At 40.9% G+C, this 22,029-nt stretch overlaps 1 protein-coding gene across 1 annotated transcript; it reads right to left on the bottom strand.

Annotated features, from left to right (window-relative positions):
* Nucleotides 1–1,548: 1,548 nt before the first annotated feature.
* Nucleotides 1,549–19,950, bottom strand: LOC307217435 (lipase member M-like; the record flags this gene model as incomplete). The annotated part of the gene is made up of 9 exons (XM_079978584.1): nt 1,549–1,659; nt 3,004–3,069; nt 5,668–5,814; nt 6,042–6,178; nt 9,809–9,918; nt 10,514–10,712; nt 11,630–11,738; nt 14,076–14,184; nt 19,775–19,950. The coding sequence occupies 9 exons, from the start codon at nt 19,948–19,950 to the stop codon at nt 1,549–1,551; spliced, it is 1,164 nt and encodes a 387-aa protein (XP_079834710.1).
* Between the last annotated feature and the right edge of the window lie 2,079 nt (nt 19,951–22,029).

The following is a 22,029-nucleotide window of genomic DNA, read 5'->3' as shown; positions in this document are numbered from 1 at the left end:
TATTATTATTACTTCTTTACTCTCTTAAGAATCAGAAGGCACCAAGGCTTAAAGGTTGGGCAACACAGGTGAAATCAGCTAACCACTGATGGCAATCAATGAGTTTTTCACCAACCATCAGAGGCAAGGCATGTGGAAGAAACCATCCCTTGATGGCCCAAAGACAGCTTCTCTCTGGCCCTCAGGGTTCTTCCGCTGGAGCAAACAATAGCTCCCTAGTGAAGGCTCCTAGGGTTTGGCAGTTGAATGTCTTAGTGGCATAGCTTATACATCCTCTGGTTGTATTTTTCCCTATGCTATTTTTTGAACTGTAGACTGCTTCCACTTTGTTGTGATACTTACTGTATTAGAATCCTAGAACTGTAGAGTTGGAAGGGACCCCAAGGGTCATCTGGTACAACCTCCTGCAGTGCAAGAATCTCAGCCAAAGCATCCATGACAGATGGCCATCCAACCTCTGCTTAAAAACCTCCAATGAACACAACCTCCTGAGGGAGACTGTTCCACTGTTGAACAGCTGTTATTGTCAGAAAGTTCTTCCTAATGTTTAGCTGGAATCTCCCTTCTTGTAACTTGAAGCCATTAGTTTGAGCAGGTGAAAACAAGATTGTTCCCTCTTCCATGTGATAGCCCTTAAGATATTTGAAGATGGCTATCATTCCTTTTCCAGGCTAAACATACCCAGACGCTTCAACTGTTCCTCATCAGGCTTGGTTTCTTGACCCTTGCTCATCTTGGTTGCCCTCCTCTGAACACATTTCAGCTTCTCAACCTCCTTCTTATTGAACTTATTTGAGAGTGTAAACAAGCAGGTGGGTAGGGATAATCAGAGAGACAATGTAACTTCAAGTAAGTCTATCAGCAACTATTAGTTATGCTAGTACAGAGATGGCAAACCTTTTTGGATCTCTGGGCCAGATCCTTATAAGGATCAACCTCATGGGCCACCCACTTGTCAATCACATGGCATCATTATGATGTCACATGATCTGCAGGTGGGTTGTCCCACCCACCTGCACAAAATCCCTTGCACAGAGTTTTCTCAAGAGTGCATGGGAACCACACCCAGGGTGTGTTGTCAGCCCCATGTCTGGCACTATGGGAAGGTCAGAGCTCAGGGCTGGGAAAGGGCTTGCTTTCCCCTTCTGGCCCCTTGATGGGGATGAGAGAAAAAAGGCAGCAGTAAAGAGAAGGAGTCCTGCTTGCTGTCACCACTTGCAAAATACTGCTTTGTTTTGCCCTTGGATGGAGACCAAAGCACAATGTGCTGCTTATGAGCTGTTCAGATGCATCTGGTTAGCCATTCTGAAAACACAGGATCCTAGACCTTGTGGACATATTCTTATGTTACTATATCAGCTCTTTTTTAAAAAAAGTTTCAACTTTAATATGGAAGATAGGAAACACATACTTTAAATATAGAATTTATTTGAACTTCTGCATCAGTTTAAGCACATCAGGGTATAGCCGCTTTGGAGCATCGAGACCAAAGATATAATCCAGATGCTGCCAATCAGGGATATTCTTGTAAAAAACTAAATGAGGGATTCAAGGGATTAAGAGTTGAATATCCTTTACGTCTTCCATAATGTCCTGTCCTCCACTCCACAAAGCTGTTGGCACTTCCATGCATTCTATTTTATAAAATGGGGGTGTGGTCTGGGGGTGAAAAATAAAACAGAAATAGGTTTCAGTGATGACGCTGACATATTTTTGTACCTTTCTGACATTTCCTCATTCTGAACCTTCAGTCTTCTGGGATGTATGGCATCGGAAAAACTATTATATTTCCCTTTATGCATTTACCCCTCTTTAGTACTTGCATGTTTTCCCTGGGCCAGTAATACATAGCAAAACCTCCTGTGTTAAAATGTTAGTTACATGAAGTACATTTTTGCAGATCCATTAATTTGGTAGTTGAAGATTAATTACTCTAATGTATAATATTATGCTCCGGATCATGTGAATCAAGATCAGCAAGGAATGTGTGGAGTGACGATCCCATAAGCATGTAATAGCAAAAATGGATATCAATGCAGGAATTTAATTTACATATTTCATATTTGATCAACATTTACTTAGTGACTGTTAATAGTATCCTACAATAGTTTACTACAACCTGAGGAAGAACATTACGAAATTTTACTGACTCCTTTATTTAGGAAATTCTAGCATTTTAATGTTGAGAAGAGAAAATGATTTCTCTAATGTGCAGAGGGCACCGTGCTAAGCCTGCCAGTCAGATTCACACAATAATTTATACATGCTAAATTCAATGAAAGTTCTCATCTTAAGCTGACCATCTCTGCTCCCCAGTGGGAAAAACAGCTTCTTAACAAATGGTACAAGAATCTCTGTTGATTCCCACAGATAAGGAATATTTAGTGAACACATCACAGTTAAAATGATGATGCTGACAAGATGAAAAGAATTGTAAAGACATTAATGAGAATAACAATCATGGAGGGTACAAAATGAAAAAGTAGAGTACTTATGCATGTGAAAACATGTTGCAATATTAAAAATGAAAGAACTGATTACTCAAGAAGAAATATGATGGGGTCCTGCTGTTTTTTTTAAGAAAGTAGATGGACATCTAGTAAGGAAATTAAAAGAAGCAAAGGTCAGGATCCAGACTGGAATGCATATTTGTTATTTGTCTGTTTGCTTCCATAGAAATAAAACCATTGGATTGTATCCAGCCCTGCAGATCTGTTTATGCTATAGACCTCTGCATGCACTACTGAACTTCTGCCAACCAGCACACTCTTAAAATCTGTGCCAAGGATTGAGAGAGGTCCCAGAGCAGAGGTAGGGGATCCCTAATTATGCAAGTGGAACTTTGTGCACACAGTGTTGGATACAACCCATAATTCTGTGTACTTCTTTGATGTTCTCTCAGTCTTTAAGAGTCCCTGAAGGAAGTGTGCAAGAATTCAAACATTACAGCATTTTTTTAACGCGGAATTTTAAAACAGAACCCAAACTCATCCTTTTCCTTACCATATTGTATACAACTTTGTTCCTGCATCCATAGTCAAAAAATCTAAATTTATGCGTCCTAGTGACCTAGAAGAAGGACAAGAATTATGTAGAGTTTGAAAATTTTAATTTTGAAACATAGTCATGTGCTAATACAAATTCAGGTGATATGAATTGCTAGAATTCCTCCTCATGCAATATTTATGAAACCTCTTGCTTAAAATAGTGGAGCCCCTTAAAAAATATGTGTAAAAATATTTAATATATTTAAGGAATTAATATATAATATTTTATATCACTAAATATACATGATCCCTAAGTGGTTTACATAGAAAGATAGATGATAGATAGATGATAGAAAGAAAGAAAGAAAGAAAGAAAGAAAGAAAGAAAGAAAGAAAGAAGGAAAGAAAGATGATAGATGATAGATGATAGATAGACCATAAACTTAAACAATAAAACAATTAACATATATAAATAAAAGCCAAACTATTTTACTATTTTTGTAACTATTGTTTCCACCGGGAAAGTGGCATGTGGAGCATACTCCAGAGGGTGAATAACACTTCCTTGATGTCACAAGTTGGCATTCCATTTACCATGGTATAGCCAGTAGGCCTCTGCTGAAAATCTTAGCAATCTTTTGAGGGCATATAAAGCTATCCTAGTCCCAAGTTGTCTAGGGCCTGTGCTGATCTTTAAATATTGGTGTAATCAGTGCTTTTTTTCTAAAAAAAAAATATTTAGGAGAACTCTCATTTTGGCTGCTCCCCCTCCCCCTCAGCCCCCTTCCTGTCCCCCAACACCTTCCCAACCCCTAGACGAGGGGACTTGAGGAGGTGGCACTGAGAGTACGGAAAGGCCCACAGCAGAGTCGGCTTGAGAGAGAAGGGGAGAGTGCTAGCTGGCTGGCTGTAGCCCAGCATGAGGAGGAGGAGGAAGAAGAAGAGGAGGAGACCATTGCCCTCACCATTGCCACCCCAGACTCCCCTCCCCGGGCACCAGTAAGGAGAATGATAGAGCTCCAGTCCACGCTGTTACTGAAGAGACAGCTGGCATGTTGGTCCGTCCGTCGGTCAGTCAGTCAGGGCAACACAGAATGTTTAGGGGTACACGTACCCCTGCTTTTTCCCCCCAGAAAAAAGCACTGGGTATAATATATGTATAACTAAGGACTCTATTAACCAACCTGGCATACCCTCCAACATTCCTCAGATGAAAATAGGGGCATTTCTCACTCTCCCCCAACTGACCCTCCTTGACACCTCATTTTTTTGGCCCTTCCCTGCCACCGCAGAGCATTTCCTACCAGGAGGAAAATGAGTGCCAGCACTGCACCGATGGGATGCAGTACACATGCCCTCCACTGCCCCTTCATTCTAATTTTATTTTATTTTATTCTTTGGTAAATTCACAAAAAGAAAAATATACACTAAAATATAAGTTTTCGAAAGGGGCGAGATTAGATGTAGATGGGGGGGGGGATGAACCCTTTTTATAAAATAAACAAATAAAGACTCCTTGCGCTCTGCTCCAAGCCCTGCCCTCAGCCTGCCCCTCAGAGCAGGCACTTCACACAAGGCTGGGCCGCCACAGTGGCAGCCCCTCTTCCTCTTCGCTGCTCTCCAGCAGCTGCTACGAGCTGCCCATGGTAGGAGGCTCCCTCTCAGCCGCAGACACTGCCACTCGGTACAACCACTTGCTTATCCACCACCCCAAGTTTGGTGGTAGCAGCATTGGTGGGGGAATGAGGGACATTCCAGGATCAAATCTGAAGCAGGAATAGCTTTCATAATTCGGGGACTGTCCCTGGAAAATTGGGACATTTGGAAGGTATGCCCTGGAAAATTGGGACATTTGGAAGGTATGCCCTGGAAAATTGGGACATTTGGAAGGTATGCCCTGCCCATTTGATTATTAATAAACACATACTCTAAATGGCACATTCAGTCCAAATACCAGACTTTGGACTAAGGCCTTGGCACTGCTCTGAAGACAGTTATCAAAATCTACCTGGCTCCAGTGGTCCACTGCTTTGACAGAAGAAAAATCAGGAAAGATTCCAACATACACGTCTGCTCGACTCTGGGAAAACAAGGTAAGATGTCCTGCCTTAAGTTGTATGAAAACAGCAAACGCATTCCACAGTCTCTCTTATTTTGCTCTCTTCCAATGATGCTTTTGTGTAGCAAGCTCTTTTCATTCCTAATTCTCTTCCATGACTGGTTAGGGGCAACACTGCAGCATGAACCAGCACAATACCAGTGCTTAATATGATACCCATATGCTTTATGTTCTGATCTCATACTCTACAAATAACATCTTGCATAGCTTATTTTATGTTGCAGAGCACCATCCTATAAATATTCAATAGCAACTTTAAACATACAGAGAAATCTCATCTAAATGGAGGGCGCTCTGCTACTTGGGGTACACTATAGAGAAGGCTCACCCAGTGGGCCACACTCATCAGTAAAACTTCAAGCTGACCTCCCCCCTGCAGACTTCAGGGCCCAGGTTCTTTATTAGAATTCAATATGCAAAATATAACATGAAAACAATTGTTTAGTGTGTGCTGGGCTGCTATAGTGCTGCTGCTGCTGCTGCTGCTGCTGCTGCTCCATACTGTATAGAAGTTCACTTCTCTTTTTCTTGTGTCAAAAGATATAAAGAGAAAGCACCTACCACATTATAGTTTTTCTCGTTAAATCCCACCCCAAGGGAAAGGAACCGGAGGCACCATTTGTCTATAACTGGGTAGCTGCATATCTTGGCAGTGAGGGCTTTCAATTCCTTGCTAAGAAGACAGTATTCTTTATTGCCCCATATGAGCTGAAATACAAAAATGCGCAACTAATTCCAAATCTGCTTAGAAGCATGTCCAATTACCTTTAGCTCTTTATCACAGTCATAACACAAAAATGGATGAGTGTTTGGAGATCCCTTCTTTTATCCAGCTCACTTGCAAATTGGACAAAGGGGAATCACCCAACACTCAAAACTATTCAGAAATAATGATATTGAGTCCACTGTAATTAAATCATATAAGAAATACTTACTCTTCTGAGTCCATCAGGAATTACCAAAAGTTTATAGAAAAGTCCTTTGCTGTTTACCAATGTGTAGCCAGGAGCAAATGACAGATAGAGACTGATTTTCAGAGCAAGCTGAGGAATGATGGAAAAGGTAATAAAACCTGCAAAAAACAACAACCCCAAAGCATTCCATAAATGGGAGCCGTAAGTATTTGGGACAGTACATTGGGGTGGGAAACAATACTTGCATTGTTCTTATGCTCCTATGAATCCTTAACAGTGCACTCCTTTCCGGGCTACTCAGAAGTCCTACAGAATGCAGTGGGGCTTACACTAGGGATTAACAAATTGGTCAATTTCAGATTCTCTCTCTTCCTAATTTTCCCAGTCCAAAATTCAGTTTTCCACACTTCCACACCAGTTTGTGATTCTGTTCCACGAATAGATGCTTTTAATCATCAGAGCAACCCTAATTGGCTTTCACCTTAAGCAATTATCTCTTTCTAGAGTCGGTCACGACTAAACGACTAAACAACAAGTATGTAAGTGGCTCTTTTTTTTTCCGGTGGCGCTTTGATTTTTTTTTATAAATAATATTTATTGCTTTTAAACCTTACAAACCAAAAGAAAAAGAAGAGAAAAAAGAAGAAAAAACAAAAGAGAGAAAAAACAATACAATACAATATATAAACAATACACCACACAACATTAACGCATTAAACTAAACAAAACAGAACAAAAACAATTTAAAAACATACATCATACCATTTCAATGCCTTATCTTTCATTCCCTTGTTTCCTCGGCTTCCTCTCACCTCCCTTTTTGTATTCCACTTCTATTAATTGTTTCAGCAATTCCTTTCCATCTTTCACAATTTTCTGTCATATAAATATCTTAACTTATTTTAACCTTATTTTCCATTAATTCTATAATACTTATCTATACTTAACTCCTTATAACACTTCTACTAAAGCCATATAATTTCATTCCAACATTTTTCTAACACTCATTAATTTTACCATATTTTTATAAATAAACTTTAAACTTTTTCCAATCTTCTTCCACCATCTCTTCTCCCTGGTCTCGGATTCTGCCAGTCATTTCCGTCAATTCCATATAGTCCATCAACCTGGTGATCTTCTGTCCGAGGCTCTTAACTCTTTTCCAGGTCCCTTCTGCAAGTCTTCTTCATATACTTTGTCTTCTGCTGATCTTGTTCTTAATTTCCTTCCTTTGATGCTAAAGAGTAGGTCTCGGGGGAGCTCCAACCTAGCAATATTTTTATTCCTTCTCGACATGTCATCCACATCTCCGTGGTTAAAACTAAAATCCAAAAGATATTTCAGGACGTGTTTCAAAATCCCTCCAAATCTGAAGGTCCCCACAACTCCAATTTCCTTCTGACCCAGGTCCAGATCCCAAAGGTCAGTAAATCCCTGTATGAGATGATCTATCCAACTTTCCTTTTCCAGTCCAAACAGGGTTCCAATCTGACTTTCTCTGAATTCAATCATAGAGGGCAACAACTTGTAGCCATCAAATTGCCTCTGTAAGGCTGGAGCTCTCTCCCTCTCCACTTGTATTACCCTAGGTTCAACAACCACAACTCTCTCCCTCGGCCTCTCCACCATTTGGCATGTCAAAGTAGATTCCTGCATCGGTTCCTGAATAGTTTCTGTATAGATGTTCACTTTTTGTCCCAAATTAGTCGCTTTTTGTCCCAAAATATCAATTTTAATATTCATCACATCCATCTTCTTGTGAAGATGACTGACTTATCTTGCATAGTGCAATCACTAAGGCTTCTTCTGTTGACATTCTCAAGCGATCCAAGGTCAATCTCACGGTTTTCTCTTGCAGCTGGAGATTCCACCAGCCCAACTCTTGTAACAATTTCAAAAGCTCCCTCCAGAGGAAACAATTTCTGTTTGTATCAATCCTTTTAAGCACAGTTCAAGCAGTAAGATTAGTTTCAATTTTCAACTACTTTTACTCCTTTTTAAACGCAGAAGGAGACAGTGGAAACAATGTATTTCTCTTATTTAACTAACTGTCACAGTCAATGAACTTTCCCAAAAACGTCAGTCTTACTAGCAGGCCGTTTCCAGGTTCAGATCGGTGGAGAGGTGATCCAACTTTCTTCACTCTCTCCTGCAGGCTTACATGATCCAAAATTTCACCCCTCTTCTCCTGCCTCCAAGGGGGGTTTAATGATTTTAGCTGATGAAAGTTTATTCCTTTACATAGGACTTCCAAGACTTTAGCTTGCAAATTCTTTGCTTCAATCTATTTACAAAAGGGGAACGCGGACTTCCTGTTTGAAACCTCCCCGTTTCAGTGCCAAATTAAGACGTTTAAAAATCCAATTTTCTGTTCTACTCATGGGTAGTTGTTTAGAGTCAAATTGTCCACAGGAAAAAGTCAGCGCTCTCCGGCAACAGCAATGTGGCTTCACTCCGTGAAAGAAGCAGTCAACTCGAAGCACCGCGCCGCTCACCCCACATCGCTCCGGATCCCCGAAACCGGGTCTCCCTGCGAGTAGGGGAGGCACAAAAGGTGCCAGCCGAATCCCACGTTCACAGGCTTCTCCTGCCTGTGATTTTTAGTGGGTCTCCGCCTTCGGCGTGGCAGCCAGACCCTGAATTCCATGGAGCAAATTCCTCCCGATCAAAGGAACTCCGCCATTGCCGGAGGCACTAACCCAGAAGTCTCTAAGCGTGTAAGTGGCTCTTTATGCTGTCCCTGAGTTGCAAACTATTTGCAATAAAGCATACATGCAGGATTCAACAACAGAAGGGTTCACCTTAGTTTCAGTGGATTAGTCTTCCTAGAGACTCAGTACTGCATATTCAACTTCTTCTTTTTTCCCAATAGATTTTTATTGAGATTTTAAAGGTTACAAAAAGAAAAAATAAAGAACATATTTAAACAGAAAAAAGAAAATAAAAATACAGAACAATACAAAAACAAAGGAAAAACAGAAAAAAGATGCAGATAATTAAAGAAAAAAAAAGAAAAAACAAATCAATCCTTTACATAACTTTCTTTCCTTTGCTTATTTCCTTGACCTCCTCACACCTTCCTTTTTTGTATTCTAATTCAATTGATATTTCAGCAAATCCTTTCCATCTTCATTTCTATCCTGATGATTTATCTTAATATACTATAATTTTACATTCTGTTCTTTCACCAATTAACAATCCATTTTTACTTAATCCTTTATATTATTTCTGCTAAAACCACATTACTTCATTCCAACATCCTTCTAACATTCCTTAATTTTACAATGTTTCTGTAGATAAACTTTAAATTTCTTCCAATCTTCTTCCACCAACTCTTCTCCTTGGTCTCGGATTCTGCCAGTCATTTCCGCCAGTTCCATATAGTCCATCACCTTCATCTGCCATTCATCCCGGGTGGGTAAATCTTGTGTCTTCCAGTACTTTGCAATAAGTATTCTTGCTGTTGTTGTGGCATACATAAAGAAAGTTCTATCCTTCTTTGACACCAATTGGCCCACCATGCCCAGGAGAAAGGCCTCTGGTTTCCTCTGAAAGGTATATTTAAATACCTTTTTCATTTCATTATAAATCATCTCCCAGAAAGTCTTAATCCTTGGGCATGTCCACCAAAGGTGAAAGAATGTACCTTCAATCTCTTTACACTTCCAACATTTATTATTGGGCAAATGATAAATTTTTGCAAGCTTGCATATTCAACTTCTAGTCCCAACGCAATTAACGAAGGCTACAAGGATGAAATACGTTTCAATAACTTGATCATAACTTACCTAGTGTCCCACCTTGGGAATGGCCAATATAATATAATTTTTCTTGCCTAGTTTTCTTTAGGATGAAGTCTATAGTTGCTGGAATATCGTATATTGCTATTTCATGAAAACTGAAATACAGACATACAAAACACAGTAGTTGTATTGCCCACCTACCCTTAGATACAGAAACAGAAGATCCTGGAAGAACCTCTTTCTCGCTTAGACAAACAACTGCCACAGTGTAAAACAAGGCTAGGGAAACCTGTAGACCTTCCATGTTACTCTTCCCCTTCCTTTTTAAGGTAAACATCTAACAGCATACTACTAACCATGTCAATTCAAAGTAAGTTCAGTGGGGCTTAATCTTAAGTAACTGGGGTTATATATGTAATAATATACAGATATCATATGCATATACATGCCAGATTTACTAAAATAATCAGTGCATAAACAATACATGCAACTGTAACATGCAACAATACATGCAATTCTGTAACATTGGAGTAGCGTAGAAATTGCTAAGAGGTTAACAGTACAGAGTTATGCAGAGTCATATATATTGCTACAAGACCTCAATTGGAACATCTTCTGCCATGCTTCAAAGCCCTGTCCAAGAGTGAAGTGCTTTCCCTATAAGATAAGATTGCTATAGATGTTTGTCAGGGACAGCATTCAGGAAAAGCGTACTTCTTGTCTAAGCTCCAAAATGTCCTTTTAACATACCTGAAATTCCAAAATTCTTCTTGGTCAATTGACAAGGTCTTGTGTCTTCTAGACCAGCTGCTCCCTCTAGTATTTATTATCCAAACATCATAGCCAGCATCTGCTAGGAAGAATCCCAGGCTGTTGTTGGGAAGATTGGCAATCCAGCACCTACCTTCAGCAAGCAAGCCATGTACTAGTAAAACAACGGGCTTAGGCCCTGGAAAAGAAAGCAAAGAAATATAATCTGGGGGTGACCTCTCTGCCTTATACTGGAGAATCAAACCTGCCCACTGTGATGCTTTGTAGTGATGACTCCAGCAGGGTACACCTGAACTTACAGAGTTACTGAACAAATGTCGCTTTTTCTAGGCCAGACATGGTTACTTGTTCCTGTAATTCTTTTGCACCTCTTCTTACCACCTAACATTTCACAGATAAGAAGAGATGTTGTTATGGTACTCCTCATACATGAAGGACCACTAACCCTGCCCCACCTTTCACATTAGACACTGCTGTTGATGTCTTTCAGAGATTACTCAGCTATAGCCTGGCTTCAGAATCAGGATATGTTAGTAAACATTTGTTTTGATCTTAAGCATGTCTAAATGAATGAATGTTTATAGCCCGATCCCAAGCGCATCCACTCAGAAAGTGAATATCGTGTAATATTTAAACAGGAAGCATCTCATTTCTCTTTCATTCCAGGATAAGTACCGTATATGTGGCTAAAATCAGTCTGAAGATGGGATAGCCAACCTGGTGCTCTCCAGATGTTTTGGCTTCCATCTCCCTTGGGCCCCAGTCAGCATAGCCAATGGTCAGAGATGATGGGAGTTGTAATCCACAGCAGAGTGTGATTTTGACTACCCCATTTTATTCAGCATGACAAAGGAGTGAGCATTATTGATCCAGAAGGCCATACAATAAAATAAATGAAACCGTTTTTAACAAGGTAAGGTGTGAGAAGACAGGAATTCTCCCTAGTGAACAGGGACTGTTTAGCTCATTTATTAATTAATTGTAGCTTTTGCTGGGACCTTCCCCCCCACCCCCAAAATGAAACTCAAACAACTTACAAAAAAGAAATATGAATCCAAATGCACAGCTGTTACATTCCAAAATTATCTGTCTTGCCAGAACTGTTCATTCCACAAGGAATTCTGTTTGCTTGTAAGTAATAGCCATCCTCCGTCAGAATTTCATGCTCTTCACTGGGGTATCCCCAGTATTGAATGACTTCATCCTGCAGATTGGGAGGAAAAGAAATCATGACCCCATCCCACACCCCAAGGCATATATGCATAGCCAAGATAAATAACTTTATGAGCCAGCCCCTAAGCCACAGGCACCATTCACATGTGGGTGGTTGGACTGTAACTTGCATAATCCTTGCCTAGGGACCAGGCTGACTGAGGTCCAACAGAACCAACAGGTTTCCCACCCCTGCTTTTAGCTTTCTTAAACCAAGAACATAAAAGTGAACCAATCTAAAAACAAAAAAGCACTTTCTAATTTGATTCAAGAACTTAATTTTGAGAACTGTGTTATCTTCACTGAACTAGAAAATGCCTAGTTCAAGTCTCACCTTAATCACAGGCCACTAAGTAGCTCTCAGCATCAGGTTTTTGCATCAGCAGTTAGCAGCTGGTAATACTAACACACTTCACAGGGTTTCAGTACCCTAAACGGCCTTGGTCCAGTATATCTGAAGGAGCGTCTCCTCCCTCATCGTTCTGCCCGGACACTGAGGTCCAGCTCCGAGGGCCTTCTGGCGGTTCCATCACTGCGAGAGGCCAAGTTACAGGGCCTTCTTGGTAGTGGCGCCCGCCCTGTGGAACGCCCTCCCATCAGATGTCAAAGCAATAAACATCTACCTGACATTCAGAAGACATCTGAAGGCAGCCCTGTTCAGGGAAGTTTTTAATATGTGACATTTTAGTGTATCTTTCATCTTTGTTGGAAGCCGCCCAGAGTGGCTGGGGAAACCCAGCCAGATGGGTGGGGTACAAATAAATTATTATTATTATTATTATTATTATTATTATTATTATTATTTTCAGTAAGGGTTGTTTCTTGAAATAATGAAATAGCACATTTGAAAGGCTTTGAAGATTCAAAAGCACTGAAGGGTTACCAGAGAAGAGGGAAAGAACATGTTCTCTGCTGCCACAGAGGGCAGAATTAGATCTACAGGCTTCAGCTGTTGTTGCTGCTGTTTTCAATTTAGTACCCATCAGGTCTCAAGATGGCTTACAATATTCAAGAACAGAAGCAATTACCAAGAAGGGGAGTGTCACCTCTCTTGCTGGTGATCTTTAAGCAGGGGATGTGCTATAGCTCTGAATTTGTTGCATCAAGCAGGGGGTTTGGATTAGGTTGGATTATCTCAATGTTCCCTTACAACTCTATGGTGCTATGGTTCTATCTAATTTAGCATTGCCAAGAAGTACAAATCCAGGGAACAGACAAAATCCCAGACATTTCCTATTAAATTAAAAAAAAATTCCCAGGCGCCAGTTTCCCAGGCTCCTTAATCTAATTGCTAAATATTGCCACCAGTCTCAACAGTGCTATTTTTCTAGAGAAAGAAGTGCTGGACCTCACCATGAGTGGCAATGGTGCCCAGCTGAGAGGTGCAGGAACTGAGTTCCGGTGAGTTCCTGCTGAAAAAAAGCTCTGATCCTCAACATTTCCTGATTCTAGACTTGTTTCCTTCCATATGGGTGTACATTAGGAGTTCAGCAGAGCAGGGATTAGCTTTAGCAAAGTTCAGAGAGGTGCTCATGGGGACACTTTCATGTATTCAATGAATACAGGAGCAGATTCTGAGAAATACGCTAGGACCTTCCTCCACCATCGTCCTGGTAGGCCCACATTCAGCTCTTGTGAGAAAGGAGTCCCCTAACAGCAGCACAAGAGGGCAAGTGTAGAAAGAGTAAGCACCAAAAAGCTCAAAGCTAAAGCCCAGTTAATACATTAGAGCTGTCAAAGAGGCTGGTTTTAATTCCATCTAACAAAGGGATAGGCAATGTGGTACCCGCCAATTTTATTTTATTTTTGAACTACAACCCCCACCTTCTCTGATCATTAGCCATGCCAGCTAGAACTGATGGGAATTAGAATCCATTTTGGCTGTCTTTGTCCTAACAGCATCAATCAACATTTGGCCAATATTTTTGTGTGCAGTGGCCCAGCATGCTGATTGCCTCTGGTTTTCTCCATGCTGGTGCAAAACAGTCAAAGAAGAATCATTCTGTGCTACTTTAAGGCAAATTGCTTAATTTGTGTGGTAAACCAGCACAGAGAAATACATAAGATGTATGCCAGGTTTTTCATAATGGACTCATGTTTGCCTTCAGGTAATAATCTCCTGTAAACACAGGCAGGCTCAAAGTCAACATTTACATTAAGCTAGGCCCTCTGAACTTTCAGCAGGGCATAAATTAGCCCGATTCAGTCATTCACCTAACCAGAAAAGATGGCTTGTGTCAAACACTTGCAAATGAATAATCAGTTTCTTTGGGATAACCCACACAGGATCTGAAATTCTGCAGGAAATGCATTTAAATAAGCAACTTACGACAGTCATAAATTCTTGAGGATTCAAATGTCTCCCACTTATAACTTCTTCTGCAGCGGAAGCCTCTTGGATTAAGCAGGCCACTACCAAAATGAGCCACATTGTAGGCCTGGGTAAAGCAATACCAGTAGTTTCAAAGAAATACAATATCAATGTATTACAATATTCTTAAAGGTTTTTACATTTGCATTTGACGTATGGAGACCTTATGAGACAGCAGGTGTACAGTGGCAATTGGTATTTGGCAATATTTGATAGATGCCACAGAGTAGAATGGCTGCACTCTACATCAAACGGAGGACGCCCTTTGCATGCCTGAGCGCAGCACCCCCGATCCTACATGTCTCCCGGCAGAGCACTCCTGGACCACCTCCCCAAGTCATGAACCTTGAGGTTCCAGCAAACCTCAGTTTAAATAACCAATCGTGACTGGGGAGGTGGAGCCAGGGGAGCAGACCAAGTAAGGGTAGGGTCTACTCTTTAAGCATATAAGGAGGTGGAGCCTACCTAGGAGCTCTCAGCCAGCTCCAGAGTTTCACCTGCCCTACCCTCACTTTGTTTAGGCCTTTTATTGCAGGTTAACCTCTTCTTTACAGGTATGCAGACACTGCTATGGTCTTGCAATGGTTTCTGTTAAAGGAATTTTCACCACATTGGCAGGTTTCACCTTCCCCATAGCAAAACGTCACAACTTTGGTGGTTTCAGGCCTTGAGCAGAATCCTTTAGTCTTTCTTCCCTCAATGGGGGGGCATGAAGTGGTGACACCCCCCGTGGGTTCAGTCCCAGGGTTCCCCATTAAATGGGCTGTGTTGAGGGGAGTCACTGGCCATATGCTGAAAGGTTGTCAGTGCACTCCCCTGTGTTGCGGTGAAATGGGGGGCGGGCTGTCTGCTTAAACATACGTCATTCAGAGCTAGCCCAATCCCCAGATAGATTGGTTAACCCTGATGTGCCCCAGATGTGCCTGGGGACTGGGAGGGATAAATGCCCAATGCCTAAGCCAAGGTGTTCCCACATCTAAAAGTTTAATAAAGTTGTAGCCAGTTTTAATCCCATAACATGTGTCATGTGTCATTATTCCCCCTGGGTGTCACCTGGGGTCGGGGGGTCTCTGCCTGGGCACGCAATGTAATAAAGTGAATATTATTATTTTTTCAGCTTGTCAAAAATCAAATTTTGGTATCAACACTTGGTGTGAGACAAAATTCACATTCCGAAATTTGGAAAAGTTAGTTCCAGCTCTAGAATTAACCAACTACTGCCAAAATTATCTGTGTGCCACTGATTTGCCATCACTTCACCAATTAATAAGAGGACTGCACATTCCTGAGAACACCAGTGAGGAGAAAACATAGTACCCAAAATCATGATGCAAACTGCATCTCACTTCAATGGGATGTGAGAAAAATCTTGCCTAGTACATGACACCCAAAAAACAACAACAACACTTTATTTTATTTCTATTTTTTTAGTAGAATTTCCTAGGCCAGTGACCAATCTCCTGCCACTTCTCATGTCCAATAGGATTTTCTTTGTTGGTGCCAATTGCCAAAAAGGGGGTGGAGGGTAATTTCCACCAAGATTTTGACTGGGAAGGCTTCAAACCCCCTCCCAAGATGCTGTGGTGTCAAATGACAACCCACTTCATGCTTTCAAAACTTTTAAAACCATGTTACAATTGTTCCTCATGTAATTAACGCCATATCTAGCTAGGTCCACTGTTGTTCCACATGGTGGAAACACCATAATCTGAAATCTCTTAATGTTGCTTGGCAACTAATAGAAACATTAGAATAAAGGCAAATGTGGGGTGAATGATAGATACTGAATTTCATCCAGAACACAAATATGTACCCCACAATTTATAAAATAAGATGGGCCTGAGCAAAAGTTCACTGTACAAATTCTTGCAGGACTGAATCCAATGATCATATTTGCACTTCACAATTGGACTTTCATTCAGGTACTCCAATTGTGGGACTTCATCTGTTCCCCCAAAAAATATTTCTAGAAGATCCTATCATTTTGCAGTGTAACATACAACAACACAGGCATAAGGAATTATTTTAATGATTGCATTGTATTGCTTTTCAGTGTTTTTATGTGGCTGTACATTGCCCTTATATTTTGTGAGAGGCTGGTATAGCAATGCTCTTTAAAGATTACTTAATTTTATTTATAAAAATACAAAATTGCCTGAGAATTTCCCCATATTCTTTTCTGGAAGCCCAAACAATGCCCTGGAAGCCCAAACAATGTATTTCCAGCTGCTTTCTTTAAATCAGTCTTTTAAAAAGTACATGCAGTTTTTTGTACTCAAAAGTAAGCCCTACTGGGTTCAATGGGACTTACAGGTGAGTACAGGTTAGCAAGGGACGCAGGTGGCGCTGTGGGTTAAAGCCTCAGCACCTAGGACTTGCCGATCGAAAGGTCGGCGGTTCGAATCCCTGCGGCGGGGTGCGCTCCCGCTGCTCGGTCCCAGCGCCTGCCAACCTAGCAGTTCGAAAGCACCTCCGGGTGCAAGTAGATAAATAGGGACCACTTACCAGCGGGAAGGTAAACGGCGTTTCCGTGTGCGGCTCTGGCTCTGGCTCTGGCTCTGGCCAGAGCAGCGATGTCACGCTGGCCACATGACCCGGAAGTGTCTCCGGACAGCGCTGGCCCCTGGCCTCTTAAGTGAGATGGGCGCACAACCCCAGAGTCTGTCAAGACTGGCCCGTACGGGCAGGGGTACCTTTACCTTTACCTTTACCTTTACAGGTTAGCAAGCAAAAAGATTCAATGCTACATACACTTACCTAGAAGCAAGCTCCACTGAACTCAAGGGAGCTTACTTCTATGGAGAGACATGCATAGGATTCCACTGCAAATCTCACAGTGTGAAGTGCTTTAATTCTGCAAATTTCATTGGGGCTTAAACATGTATGACATTATATTAAGCATTATTCATTCATTGAGATTCGACATCTACAGGATTGAGTCTTATGATAATTAGCAATCAGTTATATTTTCATTAAGAGTACAATTTGGAAAATGTCAAGATAAAGAATATATCACCATACTCAAATTAAGAAGATCAGTGTTTTGTTTTGTTTTTAAAAAATAGCCCTTTGCTTACCTGCCGTTGGTACTCAGATGGAGCTGGGACCTTGAATAAATGTTGCAAAAGATCTAGAATGTAACAAACTGCAAGGAAGCAAGAAGTCATTGTAGCAGTGCAGCATTTAATTATACAACAGGTGTGGTGGCATTAAAAATGATGAAATGGAAGCAGCGCTTATTCATTAGACCAGATTTGCTTGGAACATAATAGCTGACTAAAGAGGCACAGCAAATCTATTTGAATTTCTGGGTGCTATGTTGTGACTTAAGGATTTAGAGGCAAATTAGTCTTGACGGCAACTACCGTATTTTTTGCTCTATAAGACTCACTTTTTCCCTCCTAAAAAGTAAGGGAAAATGTGTGTATGTCTTATGGAGCGAGTGCAGGTTGCGCAGCTATCACAGAAGCCAGAACAGCTGCTTTCACTGCACAGCTGTTGGGATACTGTCAGAGAGATAAAAGCCATCATAGCCCCCAAGCCGCCTCCGGACGATCCATCGATCTCCCGTAGATACAGTATCAGTCAATTAGCGACACGAAGCCTCGGAAATAGCTTTCCACATTCCAGAGCTCATGCACGCTCTATCAGCAGAGTTCGCACAACGAAAGATGCACTCAGGAGAGCATATTTACAAGTTTATTCAGCATTAGTCAGAACAAAGAAAAAAAACATGACTGCCTGCTTCGATGTCTCAGGCAGAGAGAAAAATGAAAGCAATGTACAAACATAAACTTCCTGTGAACAGGAAATACGCAGGCTGTGACACAACAACCTGCTCCCTTCTTAAGGTGGAACGGAAATATCCTAACAGCAGCAATCCCTCTTGCTGTTCTGGCTTCTGAGATTCAGAATATATTTTTTTCTTGTTTTCCTCCTCCAAAAACTAGGTGCGTCTTGTGGTGTGGTGTGTCTTATAGAGCGAAAAATACGGTAAATACAATTTTAATTAAAAAATATATATCACTATGGCTGTAATCTACCCAATGTTGGGCAATTTCCCTTCTGTATTCCCCATCCCTCATTGTTCAGGAGGGCAGCCAGAAGTTTGTGTTTCCTTTGTCAACTTTTTATTAAATTTTTAAGTCTTTACATATAAATTCCAGATTCCAAATGTGTTATACATTTCTTCTCTGCAGAGGTTTTTTGAGAGGAGTGCAGGTGACTTTACCAGGCAGGTGGGGAACAAATTTCCTAACATTATCTTGCAATTCAAGCCCACATTTGCAGTATATTTGTAATGATTTGAGCTTAAGAACAGCTTGAGCTTAAGGCCTTTTTTTCAGCTGGAACTAACCGGAACTCAGTTTTGTCACCTTTCAGGTCCCACGGGAGACTTTGCAAGTCCCCAGGGTCTGGGGAGATGAATGTGAGCCACATGCAGTTCTAGCTATTTTCAGAAACGTTGTGTGGATATTCTACCAACAAGCCCCTCACCTAGCTTAAGTTCAAAGTCTCTCCAATGAAAATGAATGGAGGAAAATGTTGGTGTTGTCATTTTTGCTTAGGTTTTTTGTGAGTGTTGTGAATTTTTGAAATGAAACACTTGGGGTTGACACCGCCCTGGATATAACTTCACATTGACTCCAAATGAAAAAATGTGCTCCCTAATCTCAGACACAGCAGAGGTTAATTATGATTAGTCTAGTACGATGTACTCTACAGAAGTAGAGCTTATCACTGCACATTTTCAGGACTGAAACATGCATTGCAAATGTGTTTTGATGTGCTCTGCCTCAAATGAAACCATCATTTTTTGTGCGTTGGTTGGAAAACCTGTTCCTTTACTTTAGAGTATAGAACTGTTTTGGATAATAAAAAGTTAAATTGATTTTTTTGAGACAGGAAAACTGCATTCAGCAGGAAGCAAGTGTTCTTCAAAAGTTTTTTGTGTTTTGTTTACTTTTTGGCAATGGATCTGGGTGCAATCGATGCATGAATTCAAAAAGCTTCACATCTCCATTTTGGCAGAAACAGAACACAATGTATTCATTATTCACACTTTAGAATGTTCAGGGAGATGTACTTGCATTTTTATGTACACAAATGCAACTTAATTTTGACTATGTACTTAAGCTTACTGAGAAAGCAATAAATCTCAGTGACTCGTTGCAAATGTCTAACTAGACATTTGTAAATGTCTAACCGTTGTAGCTTACTTGTTTTATCACATATATTTGTCACACTATTATATATTTAAATCAAACACTAGTCTAGGTTGTTTGAAACAAACGCCTGTTTTTTCCAGGAAATTCAATAGGATATAATGCATCACTCTACATACGGTACCTTCCTGATGCAATAAATAAATAAAACCTTCTTGCTTCTTACATTAAGACCTAGTGGTGCTCATACCTGGGCCTGGGTCTAAAAAACTTATTTTCATTTCAGTCCTTTCTGGAGCTGATTTTCATTGCGATCCTTTCTGGCTCCCTTGGAGAAGGGCTGTCTAGGAGGTTTGCAAGCAAGGCCAATTTAATAATCAAAATGAGGTGACATATATTTAAACTTTATTTCTGAAGATTGTGGGGATCTCAGAATCCCACCTTGATTTCACCATTAATAGAGCAACAATAACCAAACAGTTTCCCAGCTACTTCTCCATCAGGTCAAGTATTTCTGGGTACATCAGCTGAAAAGCATCGAGGCCCCAAATGAAATCCCAGTGGTTCCACTTAGGAAACTCTGTGTCATGAATGAGATTAGTAATTCGAGGCCGCAATTCTGCAATTTCCTTGGGCTGCGAAACCCAGTCCTGTCCTCCACTCCACATCGCTGTTGGGATGATGATCTCTTCAATTCTGTACAAGGGAGGAGTTGTCTAGGAAGAGACAGATAGATTGAATATCACCTAGATACATGCACACATCTGCAGCTTAAAAAAAATAATCTGTGAAATTGCACACAACAAACTTTCACCAAAGTAAAACCAAGTGATTTTAAATTGGGTTCTTTTATTGGATTATCAATAAGTTGTGAAAATCAGAAGTACCGGTAATTTGAGGGAAGTGTGGACTGCTACTTGAACAAGGATGGTGTTGTGTGGATGATGCACAAAAAATGCACACAAGGGATGCATCAAATCCAATTTAAACTGCCCCTTTGTACACACCCACACTTTTAATCCCCTTTGCAGGCAACACAAAAATTCAGCAAATTCCTACCTGGTCTATGTTCTTTGAGCCACAGTCAAAATATCTGAATTGACCTGCCATAGCTGTCTAGAAAACAAAAGAGAACAATAGATAGGTGAGTATACAACCCGCCAACAAAATCGAACAACAAGCAAAGCTAACCCAAGAGGAAGATGTTAGGAGAGGGCACTCTCTGAGAGTATCTTTCATTTTCATTTCATTTAACACTTAATTTGTATACCACCTTTCTATTTTACTATACCCAAGGTGGTTTACAAGCTGAAGAAACAAAGAATGTACACCTTGTAACACCTTATATGTACACCTTATAACAATCTAATCCAACACAAAAATGTGATAATAAAACATAACTTTAAAATAAGCAACTTATATCAAATAAAGTAATATTCAACAATCCATTAGAATAGTATAGAATATCAAATATCAGCATATAAAAATCCACCCTTAACAATTACAATAAATAATTTCTAAACTATCATCAATAAAAAGAACAGCAAGCCACAGTGCATAAAATAATACAATACAAATTGAGAAGCAGAGACTGGAGGGTGGGTCAAGGCAGGTGGAAGGAGGCCTTGCCTGATGAAGTCTCTCCCCTCACAGTTCTTCCTCTAAGCACAGCTCCCTTATGAGGACTCCTAGGGCTGGAAGGTGGAGCAAGGCAGGTGGAACGATGGTGACTGCACTGGCAGTTGAATCTTGCTGGAACTCTAGCAATGGAGAGCAACTTATGCTGCACATGAGGGCAACAGGCTAGCTTAAGGGCCACAAGGCAGCCCACACAGCTCTCTCCTCCAGCACTTTGCTTGATTCTTGCACACTTCCCACTCAAACAAATGCCGTGGGCCAGGCTAGTAGCTCCCTCTTTCCCTGCTCACTCAGCCAAGGACCTTTCTTAATGGTGTTCTCTTTGATGCGTTGGGAGAAAGTAAATAGACAAGACTTCCATACCGCCCAGTTTAGCAATAAGCAAGCATTACTGCTACTGGGGCACAGGCTCAGGAGAGGGCCACTGGCTTAAACATAAGGTGGGCTTCTGCTGCTGCACCTCCAGCACCCACCACCTAAGTTGACAGCTTCACTTTACCTCATGGTAAGGCCAATTTAGGCAGTGTCTGGGTTACAATGGCTTGTTGGTTCTGGTTTTGCCACTGCTAAATTGGGGGCTCAGCTATACAGCTGCAAATATAACGTTAAAACTTTGTTTTAAGTACATTATACAGATTTGTCACTAGATGACGATGGTGAGGTTATGTAAAATTCAATACATTTTTCAAAACGTTTTTCACAGCGTTTTTTTTATATGTGTCTAGTCATTTTACTACCTATCCATTCTTAAGGAAATCAGCCCTGAGTGCTTACTGGAAGGACAGATCCTGAAGCTGAGGCTCCAATACTTTGGCCACCTCATGAGAAGAGAAGACTCCCTGGAAAAGACCCTGGTGTTGGGAAAGATGGAGGGCACAAGGAGAAGGGGACGACAGAGGACGAGATGGTTGGATACTGTTCTCGAAGCTACCAGCATGAGTTTGACCAAACTGCGGGAGGCAGTGGAAGACAGGAGTGCCTGGCGTGCTCTGGTCCATGGGGTCATGAAGAGTCGGACACGACTAAACGACTAAACAACAACAAAAGTCATTTTACACTGGAAACTCATCTACAGTATATTCTGGCTCCCTTCTATTCAAACAATATCT

This window comes from Podarcis cretensis (assembly GCF_951804945.1).
Source record: "Podarcis cretensis genome assembly, chromosome: 5".
Lineage (NCBI taxonomy): Eukaryota > Metazoa > Chordata > Lepidosauria > Squamata > Lacertidae > Podarcis > Podarcis cretensis.
This window is presented reverse-complemented; position numbering and strand designations above follow the sequence as displayed.